Source organism: Aythya fuligula, chromosome 5 (genome assembly GCF_009819795.1).
Source record: "Aythya fuligula isolate bAytFul2 chromosome 5, bAytFul2.pri, whole genome shotgun sequence".
NCBI lineage: Eukaryota > Metazoa > Chordata > Aves > Anseriformes > Anatidae > Aythya > Aythya fuligula.
The window spans coordinates 34,453,351-34,470,375 of NC_045563.1; the positions used below are offsets into that span (position 1 = coordinate 34,453,351).

At 35.8% G+C, this 17,025-nt stretch overlaps 1 protein-coding gene across 3 annotated transcripts in view; it reads left to right on the forward strand.

Annotated features, from left to right (window-relative positions):
• Positions 1–17,025, forward strand: part of STARD9 (StAR related lipid transfer domain containing 9) — a 106,938-nt gene that overhangs the window by 64,493 nt on the left and 25,420 nt on the right. For 2 of the 3 annotated variants that reach the window (XM_032187768.1, XM_032187769.1), the window contains 5 exons: positions 2,929–2,980; positions 3,889–4,026; positions 4,926–5,008; positions 6,046–6,149; positions 15,521–15,711. In XM_032187768.1, coding sequence (XP_032043659.1) covers positions 2,929–2,980; positions 3,889–4,026; positions 4,926–5,008; positions 6,046–6,149; positions 15,521–15,711 — 568 coding nt within the window. Of the gene's footprint in view, positions 1–2,928; positions 2,981–3,888; positions 4,027–4,925; positions 5,009–6,045; positions 6,150–8,292; positions 8,341–15,520; positions 15,712–17,025 lie in introns of all 3 variants that reach the window. The other variant, XM_032187767.1, reaches the window with a different exon arrangement.

Below are 17,025 nucleotides of genomic sequence, written 5' to 3' on the forward strand. Positions count from 1 at the left end.
TAAAATATTTGAATCCAAATCTAGGTTCTATGTCACTTGATACAGTTTTGGGATTTTTTTTTTTTTTTTTCTCTTAAAAAACAGCAACAGATATTTGAAACAGAAATCACACTATTCTTTATTATGTTGAAAGAGAAACCTTACTAATTTGTCTTATGTCAGCACAAAGAAATTGTACCAGGTAATAATTAGGAACCAAATAATAACATCTTGCACTGATCAACATGCTTAAAATTTACTACTCCATTCTGTATTAACATGAAATATTAGTTTAAAGTAATGGCTACAGTTTAAACGTTTTTCCATTCTGTGTCAGTGTGGAAACAGTAAATATTTTCACATAGTAATTTTAACAACACCTGAAGTAATTTTAAGATACTAATTTTAACGAATAAGCCTAGTTTGAAGAGTCACCTTCCAAAGTCATTAGCCAGTGTCTCTGTCAGACTAACATCTTTGTCTCCTCTTTCTTTGCTTCTAGATGCTGCCTTTTCTTTTCTTTGTGCTTTGCATCTTTTAGACTCTGGTGTCTATTACCTTCATCTGATCAGCAAGAAGGTAAAACACTAGCAGTTCCTTACATATTAGGACTTTAATGTATTACAGCATTTTATTTTGTACTTCCTGAGAGAAGCAGCCTTCAGATCATGTAAAGCAGACATTGTTACTCTTTTATTCTCATTATTCCATAATGTTAATTCCATTAATCAATGCTGTGCTGGTGCTTAATGAGCCTTTCTTTCTTAGCTTCTATTTCTTTTTTTCTGGCTTTTGTTAACAAAATTAAGTATTTTTTCTATAGCCTAAATGACCTTAAAAATAAGGATTTGTTGGTATAATTTTAGATGATTTTCTCTTTTTTTCCACTTTTCTGTAAATTAGAGTGCTCCAAAAACTGAAGGGGGGAAGTCATCTCCCTCTTTATGCTTCTCTAAAGTGCTTTGGGAATTCCACCCTTAGTCAGGAAACACTGCCAGAAGAGAGAAACAACATAAAATTACTTGTAGTTATGAAGATGTACCTTAGTATATTAAGGTGAAGTTATGCAGTCATTTGTTCTGAAACAACTGTCTTTCAGTTTTTTAGGTAGAACATTCAATAGTAATTAGGAAAGACTATGAGTATTTAAATTATTAGCTCAGTTAATAGCATTTGAAAAAAAACTTGAAATGGGTCTTGTTTATGGCTAGTTCTGCTTTCTTTTTGTCTTTAACAAGTTAGTTTGCTTGCATACTATCTGCACCATTGCTCTTTGCTGCAGTTTTCAGTTGTACCTAAACTCATCCAGATTCATTCCACTAATTGTGATGCATTTAACTATTGTGAATTTCATGAGCAACCATAATATACTTTTCTGAATTACAAGAAGCTTATTTCAGCATATTGGAAAAAAATATATATATATTTGATATTACAATAACTATCTCCTTCCTTAGTCAATAAGATAGTTGATGAAGAGGTGTTCTGGGAATTAATTTACTTCTTTTTGTGTAAAATATGTGGTGCTAGCTCACTTGGTTTTGTGAAGGCACCGGGCACAATGCAGTCTTCAGCTTCTCCAGAAAGGGAGGAGGTCTCAGCAGGGTTTGCAGCAGAGGGCTCTGTTAGTTGGTTCAGTTCCCCACTGCTCAGAGATTCAAGCTCTGTGAGGTGCTGAAAGGTAATTCTTCCCTTCCCTTCAAATGCAAGAAATGAGTATGATTTACCCATAATTACCTATAACTGCATCATCCTTACTTTTCCCAGTCTTGAGGCTTCTGATGATTACTTCTTACTTATGTTTAAATCTAGGCTACAATATGCTTGGAGCAGAAAGCATATTTAATTTATTCTCATAACAGTATAAAAATCAAGTAGCTTAATGACCATAATTAATTGTATTATTACTTGCAGAGTTGCCACTAAAATCGTTTCAGAGTGCATATTAATCAGTTTATAACAATCAAGTATAGTATCTCTTCAGGGCTGGGAAATGGTCTTGCTCTGTTTTCCTGAGGAGAAAGATAAAACCAGTAATGTAACATAATAGGCAAGTAGTAAATTCATTGCTTTTACTGGTAGTATGTTCTCATAGAATTGATTAAATGACACTGTTCTGTTGATATTTGCACTGTACCATAAGAATACTGTCTCCCTCCCATCACTGGCTGATAATGTGCTTTTGATCTGCTTGTTCTTGAGACTTTTGTGCCTGTGTGGTCCTTTCCTGTGAAGTTACTTAATGTTCAAGTTTAGGAACATGTCCATATGCCATAATCACCAAGAAGACTTTTTATAAATGTTATTTATGTTTTGGAAAAAAGTTCACCTTTAGGTAGTTACTTTGAAGAATTCACATTCTCTGACATGGTTGCCTTGTTAAATAGGAATTCAGTTACTTTTATATCTTGATTTTTATTGAGGAAAAAAAAAAACATTAACTGAATAGTAATTTTGTGACTTCTTTCTTCATGCATGAGTACTTATTTTTAAAAAGAATTATCTCATTTCTGCAAACAACAAATCTCAGTGTAAAAGTTCAAAGCATCAGGACATGTGTTCACATTCAAAATATTTGTCACAAGCACATTCCAGAAATCATCGACTGAGGGTTACTCCATCTACTGGGTTTGTAACAGAAGCTGCCATAGCTGCAGGATAAGAAGTAATTGCATTTCTATGGGGGGCAGCAGGATGAAGTATTACAAAGTAGTTTCTACAGTTTGCTCTAAACAGTCCAAACATTCAGAGGTGATATATTTAAAGTATTTGCTAAGTTTCTGTACATCTAATCCTCATATAGAATTAAGGATATATTCTTCTATTTATATATATATAGCATATATATATTATATACACATAATATATATATATATATGCTTTTTTTTATCCTTATATAGAATTAATCTTCAGTAACTGTCTTTAATATTAGTGGTTTTCTTGTTTTAGGAAGGAACAACCAAAATTGGAAGGAGTGATTCAGACCAAGATCAAGACATTGGTAAGAGAATGATATTACAGGTTATTTTATGATATAGTCAGTTCAAAGCAGGTGGTTTACATTCATTTGTATAATAGCTAGGTAATGTTTCTTTTCGTCATTTCTCTTCATTGAAGAAGGTAAGGAGAGAAGAATAATTACATAAGTTGGCTAAGATCTTTATTATTTTTTTGTTGCTGTCTGAAGTAAAAAAAAAAATCAATGAAAATGACTGAAGTCTCTGTAGAATTTTATTTATGCTTGTGAAATGCTGTGTTAGAGTTAGAAATATCTATGTCCAACATCCAAATCCTGGTATGTTCTGTCATAAACTAATGGCATAGGTCATTAGGGTACATTCAAAATGTTTTTAACTCTCCTTGAACACAGAGTATTTTACATATGAAATCTAAATGATCAGAATATTTATTATTTCATTTTATTTTTAGCCTTAATTTAAACAGTCATAATCTGAAGAGCCACAAATGATACTAGAGTGTGAAACTTTCTACAGAAATTGGAAAATCTGGAATCTCTGCTTTGGTTAATTCCGTTAACTTTGGCTGTTTGATGATTTTCTTCCAACGGATTAGCAAAATATAAACAATGAATGCCAAATAGCAATAAGGAAATTCAGCACAATAGAAGAATTTATGCTTCAGTTTACAAGTCAGAAAGTAGCTTATCATATTCCAGAACTGGAAATACTTCTAAAGAGAATTCCAGTTTCAATCAAGTTTTTTTTTTCTGTGATTTGGTACATGGCTAACAAAGACAACAATTTGCAGCTCTCATTTTGCAAGTGAAATAGTTCTTTGAAGTATGAAGTATGCAGTCATAGGGTAAAACTGCGTGGTACTGCATTCTGAGGAAAACAGTGTGAACCCAACTCCTTCAACAGATGAAATAAAATGAACTATACATTGTAGTTTTGCAGGGGCGTTGGATTGAAAAGGACCATTGTGTTATAGACAACATCTGTGGGATTGTAACCTTACGACCAGTTCAGGGCGCACACTGCACTGTGAACGGATGCGAAGTCACTGGATCATGTCGTCTATCACAAGGTAAGGCTTGCTTTTTCTGTGAGTGATGCATTGTAATCAACCTATTTCTGGCATTTAGAGATAAGAATTTACCAAGCTTATGCAGCTCTGAGAAATGCATCTTTCAATTTCCTGCAGCTGCCTAGCACCACAGGGTTTGAGCTATAGCTGTAGCTTCCAGACTGGTACAAGCAAATGAACCTACCCACAGAAAGCAAAAATGAAGACAAAGGTGAAGGCATAGTAAGATGCCTTTTGGCAGCAGTAGTCTGTATCATTCTGAAAAGTGAAGATCTGTAGTCAGAGGTAGTGCTGTGGAAAGTAGTGGAGATTGGCTCCAAGCCAGCAGATCTCTGGTTGGTTTTAGGGCAATTATGTAATATGGTTGAAATGACCCCCAGCACTAACCATAGAGTCATAGGATATGGTGAATAAGCTCAGCTGAAATCAGGCTCTCATATTTTTGGTTGTTTAAAAAAATAATATATAAAAAAAGCTAGTTACTGAAATCTTGGATTGATCTGGATCCTTAAAAAAAACTAGTATCAAAACAAGTTTCCAGCAATGTATTCGTTAGTTTTTTTTTGTACGAAGTCATGCTGGTCTTTAGTGTGAATGGGGAATTCACTGTCATGTTGGATTTGCAGAGGTCCCCAAGGTTAGTTTGTTTGGATACTGTCATTACAGAATGATAGCTGTGATGTTCCATAGTGGCAAATTTTAAAAACAGTCCTCTGCTTTGAGACTGTCATAAAGCTGTTGGTCAGAACATTTTATTTTTTTTTTCTTTAACAGGCTGTTCGATAGTGGTTTGAATACACAGTAGTTTGTACACAGCAGTTTAGAAACCTATATATTCAGGGCACTAACTGCTTGATGCATTGTGTCTCTGTAAATTTCTAATTAATTTTTGTTTACAGGGGCCCTTGTTGTCCTTGGCAAGTCTCATAAGTTTAGATTCAATCACCCAGCAGAAGCTGCTGTCTTAAGGCAAAGAAGATCAGTAAGTTCTGAGGATTTGTATTTCTCTGTCCTAATTCTTTATTGATTTTTCCATATTATTTTCCATCTTAAAAGCCTGCCTGGTGTAGATAATATTTCTTAATGTCATCATATTCACTTGTTTCATTTCCTCTATCTAATGGTCTGTAATGACACTAAACCTTTTGTGGGAGGATACTATTGCTTCTTTCAGATGTGCTTAGCAAACAGTGTTGCAGATCTCCTGAATAATTCAGTGTTTCCTATTTCTAGTCATGACGAAAAGTGGGATTGAAACAGAAAGGCAGACGGCTGCAATGAAAAGACCAATTGAGTCTTTCCACGTTTGATAATTTTCTTAATTATCCTCTATATACTGTCATTTCACCATCCTAAATGATGTATACTATCAAAAATGGAAAATTTACAGGATTAACTGCTTGAGTGTTGTTAGCCCTGAAAGCTTTTAGTTGTTACATACATCAGAAATAGATAAAATATTTCTTGATCACAGGAACTAACTACTGCAGGATGTTATTTGGTCAGCTATTTTAATAATGTTTCAAAAAATAAAAATAAAACATAGTTCTTAAAAAAACACCCTACATAGCTCAAAAAGCTACCTTAAATAATGTATGTTTTCTGATTTAGGACATAACCATTTTAACAACTGATATTGGCAAGAAAATTCCTTTTGAAACAGATTTTAACGTGGTAACATTCTGCTCAACTGTCCTTTTGTCCTCATATTTGTAGTTGAAATAAGGACTTAATTTCCATTTGCTTTCATCCTTTATTTCTTGATTAATATAACATGCTATACATTAAAACATAGCTACAGAAAGAAATGTACTCAGTAACAAAAGTTTTGCAAATTAATAAAGACTAAGAAGAACTGTGTGATTTTAAGTTCACGTGAGAGGAGATTATTATGCATATCCTGCATGTTATACAGCACTGAGTACAGCAGTAAGCAGCAACAGTGTTATTGCTAAGTTGAAAGTTCCTAGGCTGCTGTGATATTTTTTTCTTCCTGTTCTTGTGTTGTGTGTTTTGTAGATTAATGATATCCCACCCATTCTGAGCTGCAGAGCTTTGGACTGGCTCAACTTAGATGGAAGTTGCACCCATTCTCCTCATTACATCCTTTCTTCCCTTGAAAAGTAAGTTTAAAAAAAGAAAAAGAACAAAACTTTATCTCTTGTGGAACAATGTCTGAGGACAGGACTTTAATTAGACAAAACTGATTTGTACTTAAAATAAGTCCCATCACGTTTCCAGCTGTTCAAAATCAAAAGTGTCCAGGAAAAGGCATTAGCCAACTGATTAATTTTGAAATATTATGATATTCCAGCAATAAACTTCAAAATTATTTATTGATGCACAATGAATATCGATGCTCTATCAAGAAAATGCCTTGGTCAAGACTGTCAGGCAGCCTTAATTCAGTACACTTGCACATCTGCGTTATAGCTGTTTTGATTTACAAGCTAATCTATAACTTTTGCAATATTATTACTTCAGTGCACAGAATGGACTTCTCTGGTTATGAATCAGGATTTAGCCAACATAATTATCAATTCAGTTTCTTTGCTAATTGTGAAAATCAGAAGATCTATTTGCTCATAAATTCCCTGCAGCTCAGGTCCATGTTGACCCCTTCATCTCAGAGTGCCGTGGTGATTCTCTTTTGTTTTTTTAAACTGAGCAGTAAATAAGGCATAGACGGCTTCCGAAGCGTTGAAGAGCTGCTCATATCCATGATGTCTAATGTATGTTTTTAATGAGAGAGGCTTCCTGAAAGAGGAGAGGGTAGGTGTGAAGAAGACAATGATTAATGTATATCAGGGAAATGAGTTAAGATACCTCCTTGTGTTTCAGCTTGTAACATTAACAGAATATAGGAGAACTAAATGTAATTGGGTTCTTTTTCTCTTTTAATTCCTCTCAGCCTGGCACATTCAATTGACCTGTCAAAGGCAAGAAACAGCCATCTTCTCATTCATATCTGTTGATAGTTCTGCTTCTTGCTCGAGTGTTTTGGTGTGGTTACATACTGGGAATCTTGCTCTTTCTGGGGGAAGAATCTCATGTCATTTTTATAAGCATAAAATTTTTTCCCTGTTTTTGAACATCTCTTCATCCTTCTGTTCAAGTGGCTTGCTTTCCACCTTGGGTAGTGTGTTTGTGTGCTCTCTTTAACATGCCTAATATCTGCATTTGTTTTCTGATTTGCTGCAATGGTACCTTTCTACAAAATGGTATTTGTTTTCATTTTATTTTAATGTTTCAGTTTATTCATTTACTGACTTACATTTTATACACATAGATCCTATTATTTTCTTTGAAAAAATGATGAAGAATTTAAGTCATTTTCTAATGACAGTCAGAATTAGATACCACATTGCTCATACATGAATTTAGACATCAGAGGTGGAGCATTTATTATAGAACTTTGGTCCTAGAAAAATATGCAGAAATCCGTAAGTGTTGTGAACAGTTTAGCATAGCAGTGCACTAGACTTTGCCCTTTTTAACTTGATGGGACTGAAGAACATTTCAGATTGTATTGATCTGTTTTTTAATCATTGGTCAGGACTTAAAAATATTAGATAATGTAACATTATGCTCAGACTTAGCCAGAGTGTTTCAAATGATTACTTCAATGAAAATGAGAAGCATAATGGTATCGCATTCACATTACTTTTACAAATGTCCGTCTGTTAGAGAAATAAGCTATAGATTACGTCTAAAAATAGTTGTCTTTCAGTTGATATAATCCATTGGTCTTTTTGTTTTTTTGTTTCCCTTGACTACTTTTTAGCAAATGTAAATGGAATTGATCTACTTGTTCTTCTCTTACAATAACCAGTAAGCCTGTCTTTCTGTCCAGACAAGTAGTTCTGTTTATGGAGCTAGTTATGAGCAAGACATCTAGCCTAAAATCTGTAATATGAGAATAAAATGAAGTCACTTAAAATGTCTAGGCTTTGCAAAGAGTCAATATCAAGTACTGAAAGGTGTGTCTGAGGTACTTTGAACAGTAATATAGCACTGAATGGACTACGTGGAGTGCTTATTTGCTGAAACAGTAAAAAATAAATAAAATTCCACCTAGTATTTCACACACGCACGCACCTGCACATTTAGCATTTCATATATGTTTTACCAGCTGCTAGCAGCCTGTATCTCAGAGCATTCCCCCACTGAAAAATATAACATCATCTCTGTGTTTAATAGTCTTCAATGAAGTTCTTTTGCCTTCTGTTTGAATCTCTTTGTAATTTCCTATTTTTATTTTTACAGTCAAAAATGTAGAAACTGTAAAGAAAACAAATGTTCTCCTGAAATAAGGTGAGAAAACTATTTAAAGTGATGTGTCTAAATCATGCTGAATTTTTTTGGCCCTTCTAGCTTTGCCTTTCTTCTGTGATACACTGACTTCCTGCAGAAGAAGCAAACTAGGCTCCAAAATTTGATTTGATTTTATTATGTTGAAACAAGAATCTGTACTTGCAGCTGAATGACAAGCAAGTCTCTGCAACCATTTTTTTTTTCATATTATATCTTGTGCAAATATATTGCACATTTGTCGCACATGTAATCTGTATTTTAAAATCACAACTGCCGTGGGATTTACTATAAATCTGATGTCAGTGGTAAGTATTGTGTTTACCCATTAGTATATCAAAAATTCCTTAGATAAATTGGTTTCTCTACTGTTGAGAAGAAAATAGCTTTATGTAAGAGTCCAAACAAGGAATTTCTAGTGCAGAATGTGGTCAATTTATGCAAAGAGGCATGGCAACTGCACACAAAAATCATTCTGAAATTGTTGGGCTTCCATGCATTTGTGTACTCTTTAATCAGGAACTGGTGGTATTTTGCTTTCTTCTGGAATTTTTATTTCAGTACATATTGACATGTACATTATCATAATCATCAGTTATAATCTCATTTCTTGTGCTGTCAGTATGATTACATTATTTTTTTCATCTGCTTTCATTAGGTTGAATTGCCTGTTCAAGCTCTAATTTTATATTAAAATATTTTCAGAAATGAGAGAGGGAACACATTTTTACCATTGAACCCAATTATTAAAATTTTAGGCATGAAACTTTCTTTGAAAAGAGGTAGGGTTCAATGTGCTTGTTACTTGGCTACTTGTTCACATTCCCAAAAGAGCCCAGCACCTCACACTTTTGATGCTTATTGGAGGCCAGCAAACACATGGAAGGCTTGTGACTGGCAACAATCATGTGACAGCATCACCACACATAAGTAGATAATGAGGTTCTTGCTCCTGTTGTTGCCTTAATACCATACTGCATATAACTATAAACTCTATTTCCGTTGTCTTACTAGTCTGATTAAAAATAAATAAATAAAATAATAAAATAATAATAATTAAAAAAAATGGAGTAGTTCCATTAGAGCCCAGGGATACAGCAGTACACAGAATGAATTGTAGTTTCTTAGAATATGTTTAAGGCTTCTCCCTGAAAATACCAAGACTCAAAACAAAATGGCTTTTAAGAACGTGGGAAATCCTACTGGATTGGAAAGAAATAGTGTCCATAGATAAGGCTGATACTGGAGAACACAACAGCTAATTTGGTATGGTGCAGCTAGTCCAATTAGTATTTGTAAAAATAATACTTTGTGTTCTTACTAATAGCTATCACTTGAGAATTTCAAACTGCTGTATAAATGCAAGTTAAAGAAGGCTTTTGCAACCCTTAGAAGATCCCCCAAATATTTCACAAAACTATTACACTGTCATATTAGTATGTCACTATGTCAATTACAGCAGCTCCAGAACTTAGAGCAAAAGCGTGATTTAGCAGGGGTATTAACTAATTCTAAATATAAATGAAATCATAAGGGGTAGCCTGTGATAGCTTGTAGTTACAGCTGAACTGGAATTTAGCAATGCAGCAGTGACCTTTACTGGAGTGTGTGTCTGTGTCTTGTGCCTGTGATTCCTTGCCAAAGAGAAGTCTGTTTTAGAAGTGTATTTAAAGGACTGCCTTAACCAAGTCATTGCCTTACTGTTGTTTTGGGGTTTAAGCAAAGAAAAAAGGAGGTTTTGATTTGTTTTGTTTTGTTTTTGTGGAAAAGCTAAAAAGCAAGCAAAACTTGTAAGCAAATAAGCTAATCAAAAATATGAATATTTTGCCTGATGGTGACTGCGCTGAATGGGATTCTTCTGTGTACATATTTCTAAAGGTCCCTTACTTCCAAAGGTTTCTGACTGCTGGATGTTCTTACTGATTTCTGGTTTCCACTTCTGCCCCTCACCCCCCAACTTTTGCTTTGAATTGTGCCAGTGGCATTGCTTCGTAGCTCCTGCATCATTTTTCCCTTTGCTTTAGGGAAGAGAAGGGAGAGGTTTGAGCCTCAGTGCTAGGCAGAAGCAGATGTACTCAGTCTCCTCTGCTGGTCCCATGCAGCTGCTTGCTGTGATGCTCTGAGACCCTGCGGGAAGGGCCCCAGATCGGACACGTGTGGAGAGGGGGAGGATGGAGCAAGGCGGGGGAATATATATCAGTGGATAGGCTTGTAACCCTGGCTTGTGATTGCTCACAATGCTGGGATTTGCAAATATGCAAAAGGTCTTGCCAACATCTTTTTTTTTTTTTTTTTTTTTTTCCTTCTGCTTTATTAACTGTTCTTCCCCCTGGAAAAAATCATTAGTAAGAGAAAAATTGACTTCAATACTAGGCAGACAGAAGGACTGGGATGCTAGCTTGACCGATGTTTTCTTTAGGGAAAAATGACAAGTAACAGCTCTTAGCAAGTGTTCCTTGCTTTTTCTTTATTTTTTTTTTTCACTTGAGTTTCTCTGTCTGAGCCTGAAGATTTTGTTGCAGAAAGCGTTCTGCCTCACCACAGAGCTCTTGCTGCCATAGTTACTGAAAACTGCATTATGCTGTAGGAGCCGCCAGCCTCTGCATCAGCAGTAGAAGTGTTTGGGGAAGAGGGGAGGAGAATTGCACAATAGGATCCCGGAGAGCTGACGACAAAACAGGCTGGAAAAAATGTGGATTTACAGATGGTTCATTTAGCATGCGTCATGCAAACTTTGTGGAGAGAAAAATGAGATGGAAAAACAATCCAGCAATATTGGTATAATATGATTATTTTTTTCTCTGTAATTTGTTATGTTTATTTTAAGGTTATTATCTTGCTGTTGTAATTTTAATTGCTATTTTAAAAGGTTTACTTGGAGGAGGGGTAACTGTTGACACTTCTTGCTGCATTTGGTACACCTAGAAATGTGCATGCTTTTATGAAATTTTATGCAGGGTTTCTTTTTTTATATGCTGTATGCCAGAGTATACTGGTCCTATGAAACCAAGATTTTATGTATGTCTGTGTCTACAGAAACGAAGCTGTTTGTCTTACATTTGTCCCGAGGTTATTTCCTGCTATAACTGTACTGAACGCAGGTTGCTTTTATGGGAAGGGAGGAACATACGCAGTAGCAGAAATTGATCTGTGCTTGATTCCTTTATCATAGGATTTCTGTATTTCAAGTATTAATTTAATAGTACATCTTATTTAAGACATTTTAGATGAAAGAAATGAGTGATTTTGTTCACCTATTTCAGAATATGACTATATTCTTATGTTAATTGAATTGATATTTGTTTTTAGTTTAGTCATTCAAATATGTGCTACAAAAACTGTTATTTACATTGCCTACTAGGTGATTTAGCCACTGTGTATGTGTGAATCTATTATTTTCTTTTGGGGCCATTGTCACCTCCTTTTTGAGTTTCATTTGTGGTGGTATTTCTACAAACTAGCAAGGATGTGTTGACATGACATAGCATGTTCAAAGGTAGAAAGGAGGAAGCATTCTCGATTCATGTTCTTGGTTTCAGCAGTTTCTGTGAGAGACAGATCTGTACCCCAAGCCAACCAGTCGTTTTACCCTCGTGGTCAGTAAGCTCACAACCAGAGGGAAAACATTCCATCTTGTGCCATAATACCTGTATTATGTAAGCGGCTGTGCATCAATTTTCATTATCATTTTCTTCCACTTGAGAAAACCATCGTAAGAAGCGACTTTGTAAAAAGCTGTTGGATGTTCAGTCTCAGTGTTGGTATTCAGAGTTGTCCCTACCACCCTGCCTGGTTGTTGTTTTGTACTATTAAAAATTAGGAGATGAGGCAAAGAGGCACTGAAATAGCAGCAGAACTGCAATTTCTATATATACCTTCAGCAGCAGTGGGACAATCCACCTACCTTTTATTACAGAAACTTCAATCTTAGAGAATCATTCCATCCAGCTACCTTACCAAAACATGGCAGTAATCATATGGTAATGGTTGCTGTGGTTGCTGGTGATGTGTTTCATTTCCAAGATCTAAAGTGAAGTATGGCTGTGCATCTGTACTCTTGGCTCGTATGGGGTGTAGACATAGTATGGAGCTGTCAGTAATAACATTAGTTTGGCCAGCATCTGCTGCATGTGCAAACACACATGCCTGTTGGAAAGGATCTTACAATTTCATGTCAGATCAGCAAAAAGCTATTATCCCATACATGAGGGAATACACTAGTGCTGCTGAGAACAGCAAACAGCACACTTCTGTGTCCGTTGTTTGCAATGCTTATTCCCTGATTCGTTATAATGGCTGTGGGATGTTTTCCACATTGTTGGAAAGTATGGGAAGAGCTTGTTACTCTCTCCCACCTGTAAATAGTTGTTACCTAACTGCCCCCACGAGCGTTTTGAGGTCTTACGATTGAAATGCAGCATTGAGTTTTCACATACTTAGAAGTTCTGCTTTTCAATTTGTAAGCAGTTTGAATTATGATAGGACGACTGCAAGAAAAAACTCAGGTTAAGAACAGAAGATGTTTTTGTAAAAGGAATTTTATGTAGTTTTAGTAAACAGATGCAAAACAAGAATTCTTTGTCTACTGTTTTGTTACCAAACTCCGCTTTTCATCCTTATTGGCAACGACTTACTCTGTTTCCTCAATCTCATACAGAATGCTGCTGATAATATTAAATGAATACAAATCAGCTCTTTTAATACTTGACTTTCTAATATTTGATAAGGTTAATGGATTCTCCTCACTTCTCTTGGATGAATGTATTTTGCTTCTTTCACATGTGTCTCAGACTAAGTGATTTCCCAAGGTCATGCAAATGTTCAGTAACAAATGTAGATTCAGATTTTTCAGCTGTCCTACCACCATAGGACTCAGAGCTTTTATATGTTGGCAAAAGAGGCTGAAGTCTACCCCATCATCAGCATTGTGCATAGACTTCACATGTACAATTGCTATTAAGGTTTATTACTTCTAATGTATCGGCAAGAGCTGACATCAAGGTTCTCTTAGGATAAGTAGTGCATAAGTATTCAAAGGCAGTCCTTGCCATGAAGACCTTGCAACCTAAGTGCGTGAAAGCACAGAGGTGATGTAAGTGCTCCAGAATCAGAGGGGTCTTCTGTCTCAGATCGGTAGTTCAGTTACTGATTTAGTAGTTTAGCTACTGCATATATATTGGAAAATATAGAACATAACCTTGAATCCTCATTTATGGAAAGCCTCCCCCATGTTTTTATTAAAAACATGGGAGCTTTTTCTAAAATAAACTCTTCAGATTTCATTTTATATTCAGAAAGGGATAATTCTTTAGTTAACCAGACCACCTTTAACCTCTAAGTTTGTCCCCCAGCGGTTGGTGTCAGTAGAAACAACCAAACAGCCTGGGTATGAAACAGCCACAGGAGCCTTACAGGGCATCAGTAAAATGTCAGTTCAAACCTATTTCAGGTGAATATGAAACTAGGTGCCCCAGTCCTGTTTCCTGGGCATCGATTACTGTTCATCCAAGAGAAACAAATACAAATCAAAGACTGTTGGCATCTTAGCAGTCAAGCCAAGGGCAAATGGATCTTGGAGCTGCCTATTCTTGTGATTTGTTTCTGTAGGTCTCAAATAGACACAAGCCATTTAGCAGATGGCAGTGACAAAGTTTGTACTTTGACTGCACCATGCAATAAAAGATAATTGAATAGAAGATGCTCCTCTTCAGTTATTCTCATCAGCATTATGTATACATAAACAAATTCTGTTTTCCTCAGGTGAGTGGAAAAGAGTCAGTAATATTTTAAATAATCAGGAATTTTAAGGCTTTGTGTAGTCAAGATTTCGTGCTGCTTCTTAAGAAAGTGAAAATGGATGTTACATCTAAAGGTGTTCCAGAAGACATGTAGGTTTTAGCTGCTTAATTGTTTCATCTGTTTTGTTGGCTAATCTAGCATACAGAGTCGAAGTTGTTGTGGTAGAAATGGCTGCTTCAAAAAAATGCTTAGGTCCTAGATAGAGATTTAAAATAAATTCAAATGTAGCAAAGGGCAAATGCTCATCTGACCTTGTATTTGTAATGATTTTATAAAAAACGTGACATTTCCAGAGCATTTCCTTTGATATTATATTTTTCTTTTCTTTTGACCTTCAAGGACTCTTTAGAGTTTTGACATCTTTGCTTCTTTTAAAAAGCATAATAAATTTATTTTAATACATCATTTAATACATTAGTAAGATATATTAACATATTTTTCAAGACTTAAATATTTAATTTTCTGATGCGCGTATAATGTGGTGTTTAGAAATAAAATGTCAAGTAAATATCATATATCTCCTTCGCACATAATAAATCTTTAATGTTAAGAATTTCTAATTATGATGTGCAGACAGGTAGAATGTATATTCCTTTCTTCCATAGGGTTAGTAGGTCTTCAATGCTGTTGTGGTTCGTGCTAAGAATAGATATTATTTAGATAGTGTTTGTGTGTCTATAAATTTTTGGCAAACAGTCAGGAAACAAGCCTCTTGGAGGGGCTGTAGAGTTTTTCACAGGTTAGTCACTTTTCTGGTCACAGTCATGCTCCATGTATAGAAGTAGTAACCTAATGGAAAAGCTGCATCCAAGAGAGAATTGGATGATCAAGTTCTTTCCTTGATGCTTTCAGAGACTTTCACTGTAATCTCAGTAATTCCAGTAACCCTTTTGAGGTAGAAGATTTTTAATCTGTAAGAAGAGAAAAAATGTTTTACATTTTTTACATTACAAAAAATGTTTTACATTTCTGTAAAAACTCTCTGAAATACTCAGATGAAAAACATCCTATAATACTGGTTATAAATTTATGAAACAGTAACACCCCCTTCTCCCTCCAATTTCCTTTTTGGAAGATCTTCAGCAAAATGACAAGTGACGGTATTTTTTCAATTCCTTTTGCCTTCTTTCTGGTGATGGAATTTTCTGCTTCACCATGTCAACTTTCAGGAATGCTGGCATTTCTGATACTTACAGGACTGCGGCCTGCTGTGACACACACGTACTCAGCTACTTTACCATCATGAGTATTTTGTGTAATGCACCCTTACTGAACAAAACAATCCCCTGAATGTTGTCTGTCTTTCTTCAGTAAGATGACTTGTTTTGTTACAAATGCTTGGTATTTTTTTCTGGTTTAAATTCATTGTCAACATTTCTAACAGCAGAGAGATAGATGCTGTGCATGAAGAGTACCAGCAGAAACTGAGAGACCAGGAAGCTTTCCACAGGAAACAAATTCAACGGCAGCAACTCTATGTTGAGGATTTAAAGCAGCAGATCCTCAGAGGACAGATCAAAGCAGAGCAGGAACTAGAAAATGACCAAGCACTCATCAACCAGCAGATCCAAGAAAGTAGGTACCCGCCTCCTGCCCTCTCTCACTTCCCTTCCATTACTGAATTCTTTCATCCTCTTTATGTTTGTTTGTTTGTTTGTTTTTTGTCTTAGTTATGCTTTGTGTTATGGGTGGAAGTTTATTTTTACAGCTTATTACTAGTTTTCTCCTATTATTGCCTTTCCCATGAGAACAATTATGAAGCTTTGATTAACAGGACTAACAGGGCTCCTTTGCAGTGCACCAGCAGCACTAATCATCTTTGCAGGTCACTGCTGGGAGAGACAGCACCAACACGCTGTTCCTGCTGTGGCACTGAGCCTCTCATCTCCCCAGCTGCTCCCTATCCTGCTTCCCTGCACTTTTGCTCTGATTGTGTCTGTAGTGCAACTCTCGCATGTGAGACTCATAGACTGAGTTTTCCATTGTATTTCACATTTTTCTTTTGATTTATCTGTGCTTCATCCATTGCATTGTTCCAAGAGATTGAAATTCAGATGGCCATGGTAGTTCTATAAGTTTTCAAGGGAAACTGCTCTAACAACAGCATGACATAGGAACCTAGCAGCACTTCTGAGAGAGCTGATGCCTTGGAACTGCAACATGTGTTGGTTAAGGTGCTCTGTCTATGCATTTGTCGATGATCTCACCAGTAGCACAGTGCAGACCTTATTCATGTGCTTTTATGGAAGGACCATGGCATAGAACCATGCTTCAAACTGTGGTTGCTTTCTGAGTTTTAAGCAGTGCTCATCTGAGAAGTAGGTGGGACACTGAAGTTCACTTCATGCTTAGTTCTCAGCAGAAGATTTTGAAACACATTATAATTCATTTCAGGTTAAAGCTTTATGGTGTTTTGTCTGCTTGCATTTTCCAGATGGAAGTGTAATGAAGTGAGAAAGTTCTAGTTTTTGTTGAGATTTTAACTTCAACAGGAACTCTACAGTGATCAGTGTTATATTGCATATACATCCTATAGGCCAGATTCAGCAGAGATACTGTTGTCTTCCTGAACTGAAAGTAATTAGATAAAATACTGGTGATACTGGTCTGGCACAAACTTCAGCTCTACGCTAACTATGCCATGAAAAGCGTATTTGGAGAAGTGTTTGCTAGCATCAGTGGCTCCCATCCCCGAGAGTTGCCGCTTTGCATGCAGATATATTCAGCAAGGTTTTTCTTGGTGACTGCCTGTTAAAGATTTTGTAGACTGATTTGGCAACAGTTTAAACCTTAAGAAGCTCTTGACCACTGAATAGGGTTGCTATTGTGTTCTTCTAGTTACCTTCTAATGAATGATTTGATCCAAGTTTCTTGATAAGGAACAACAGA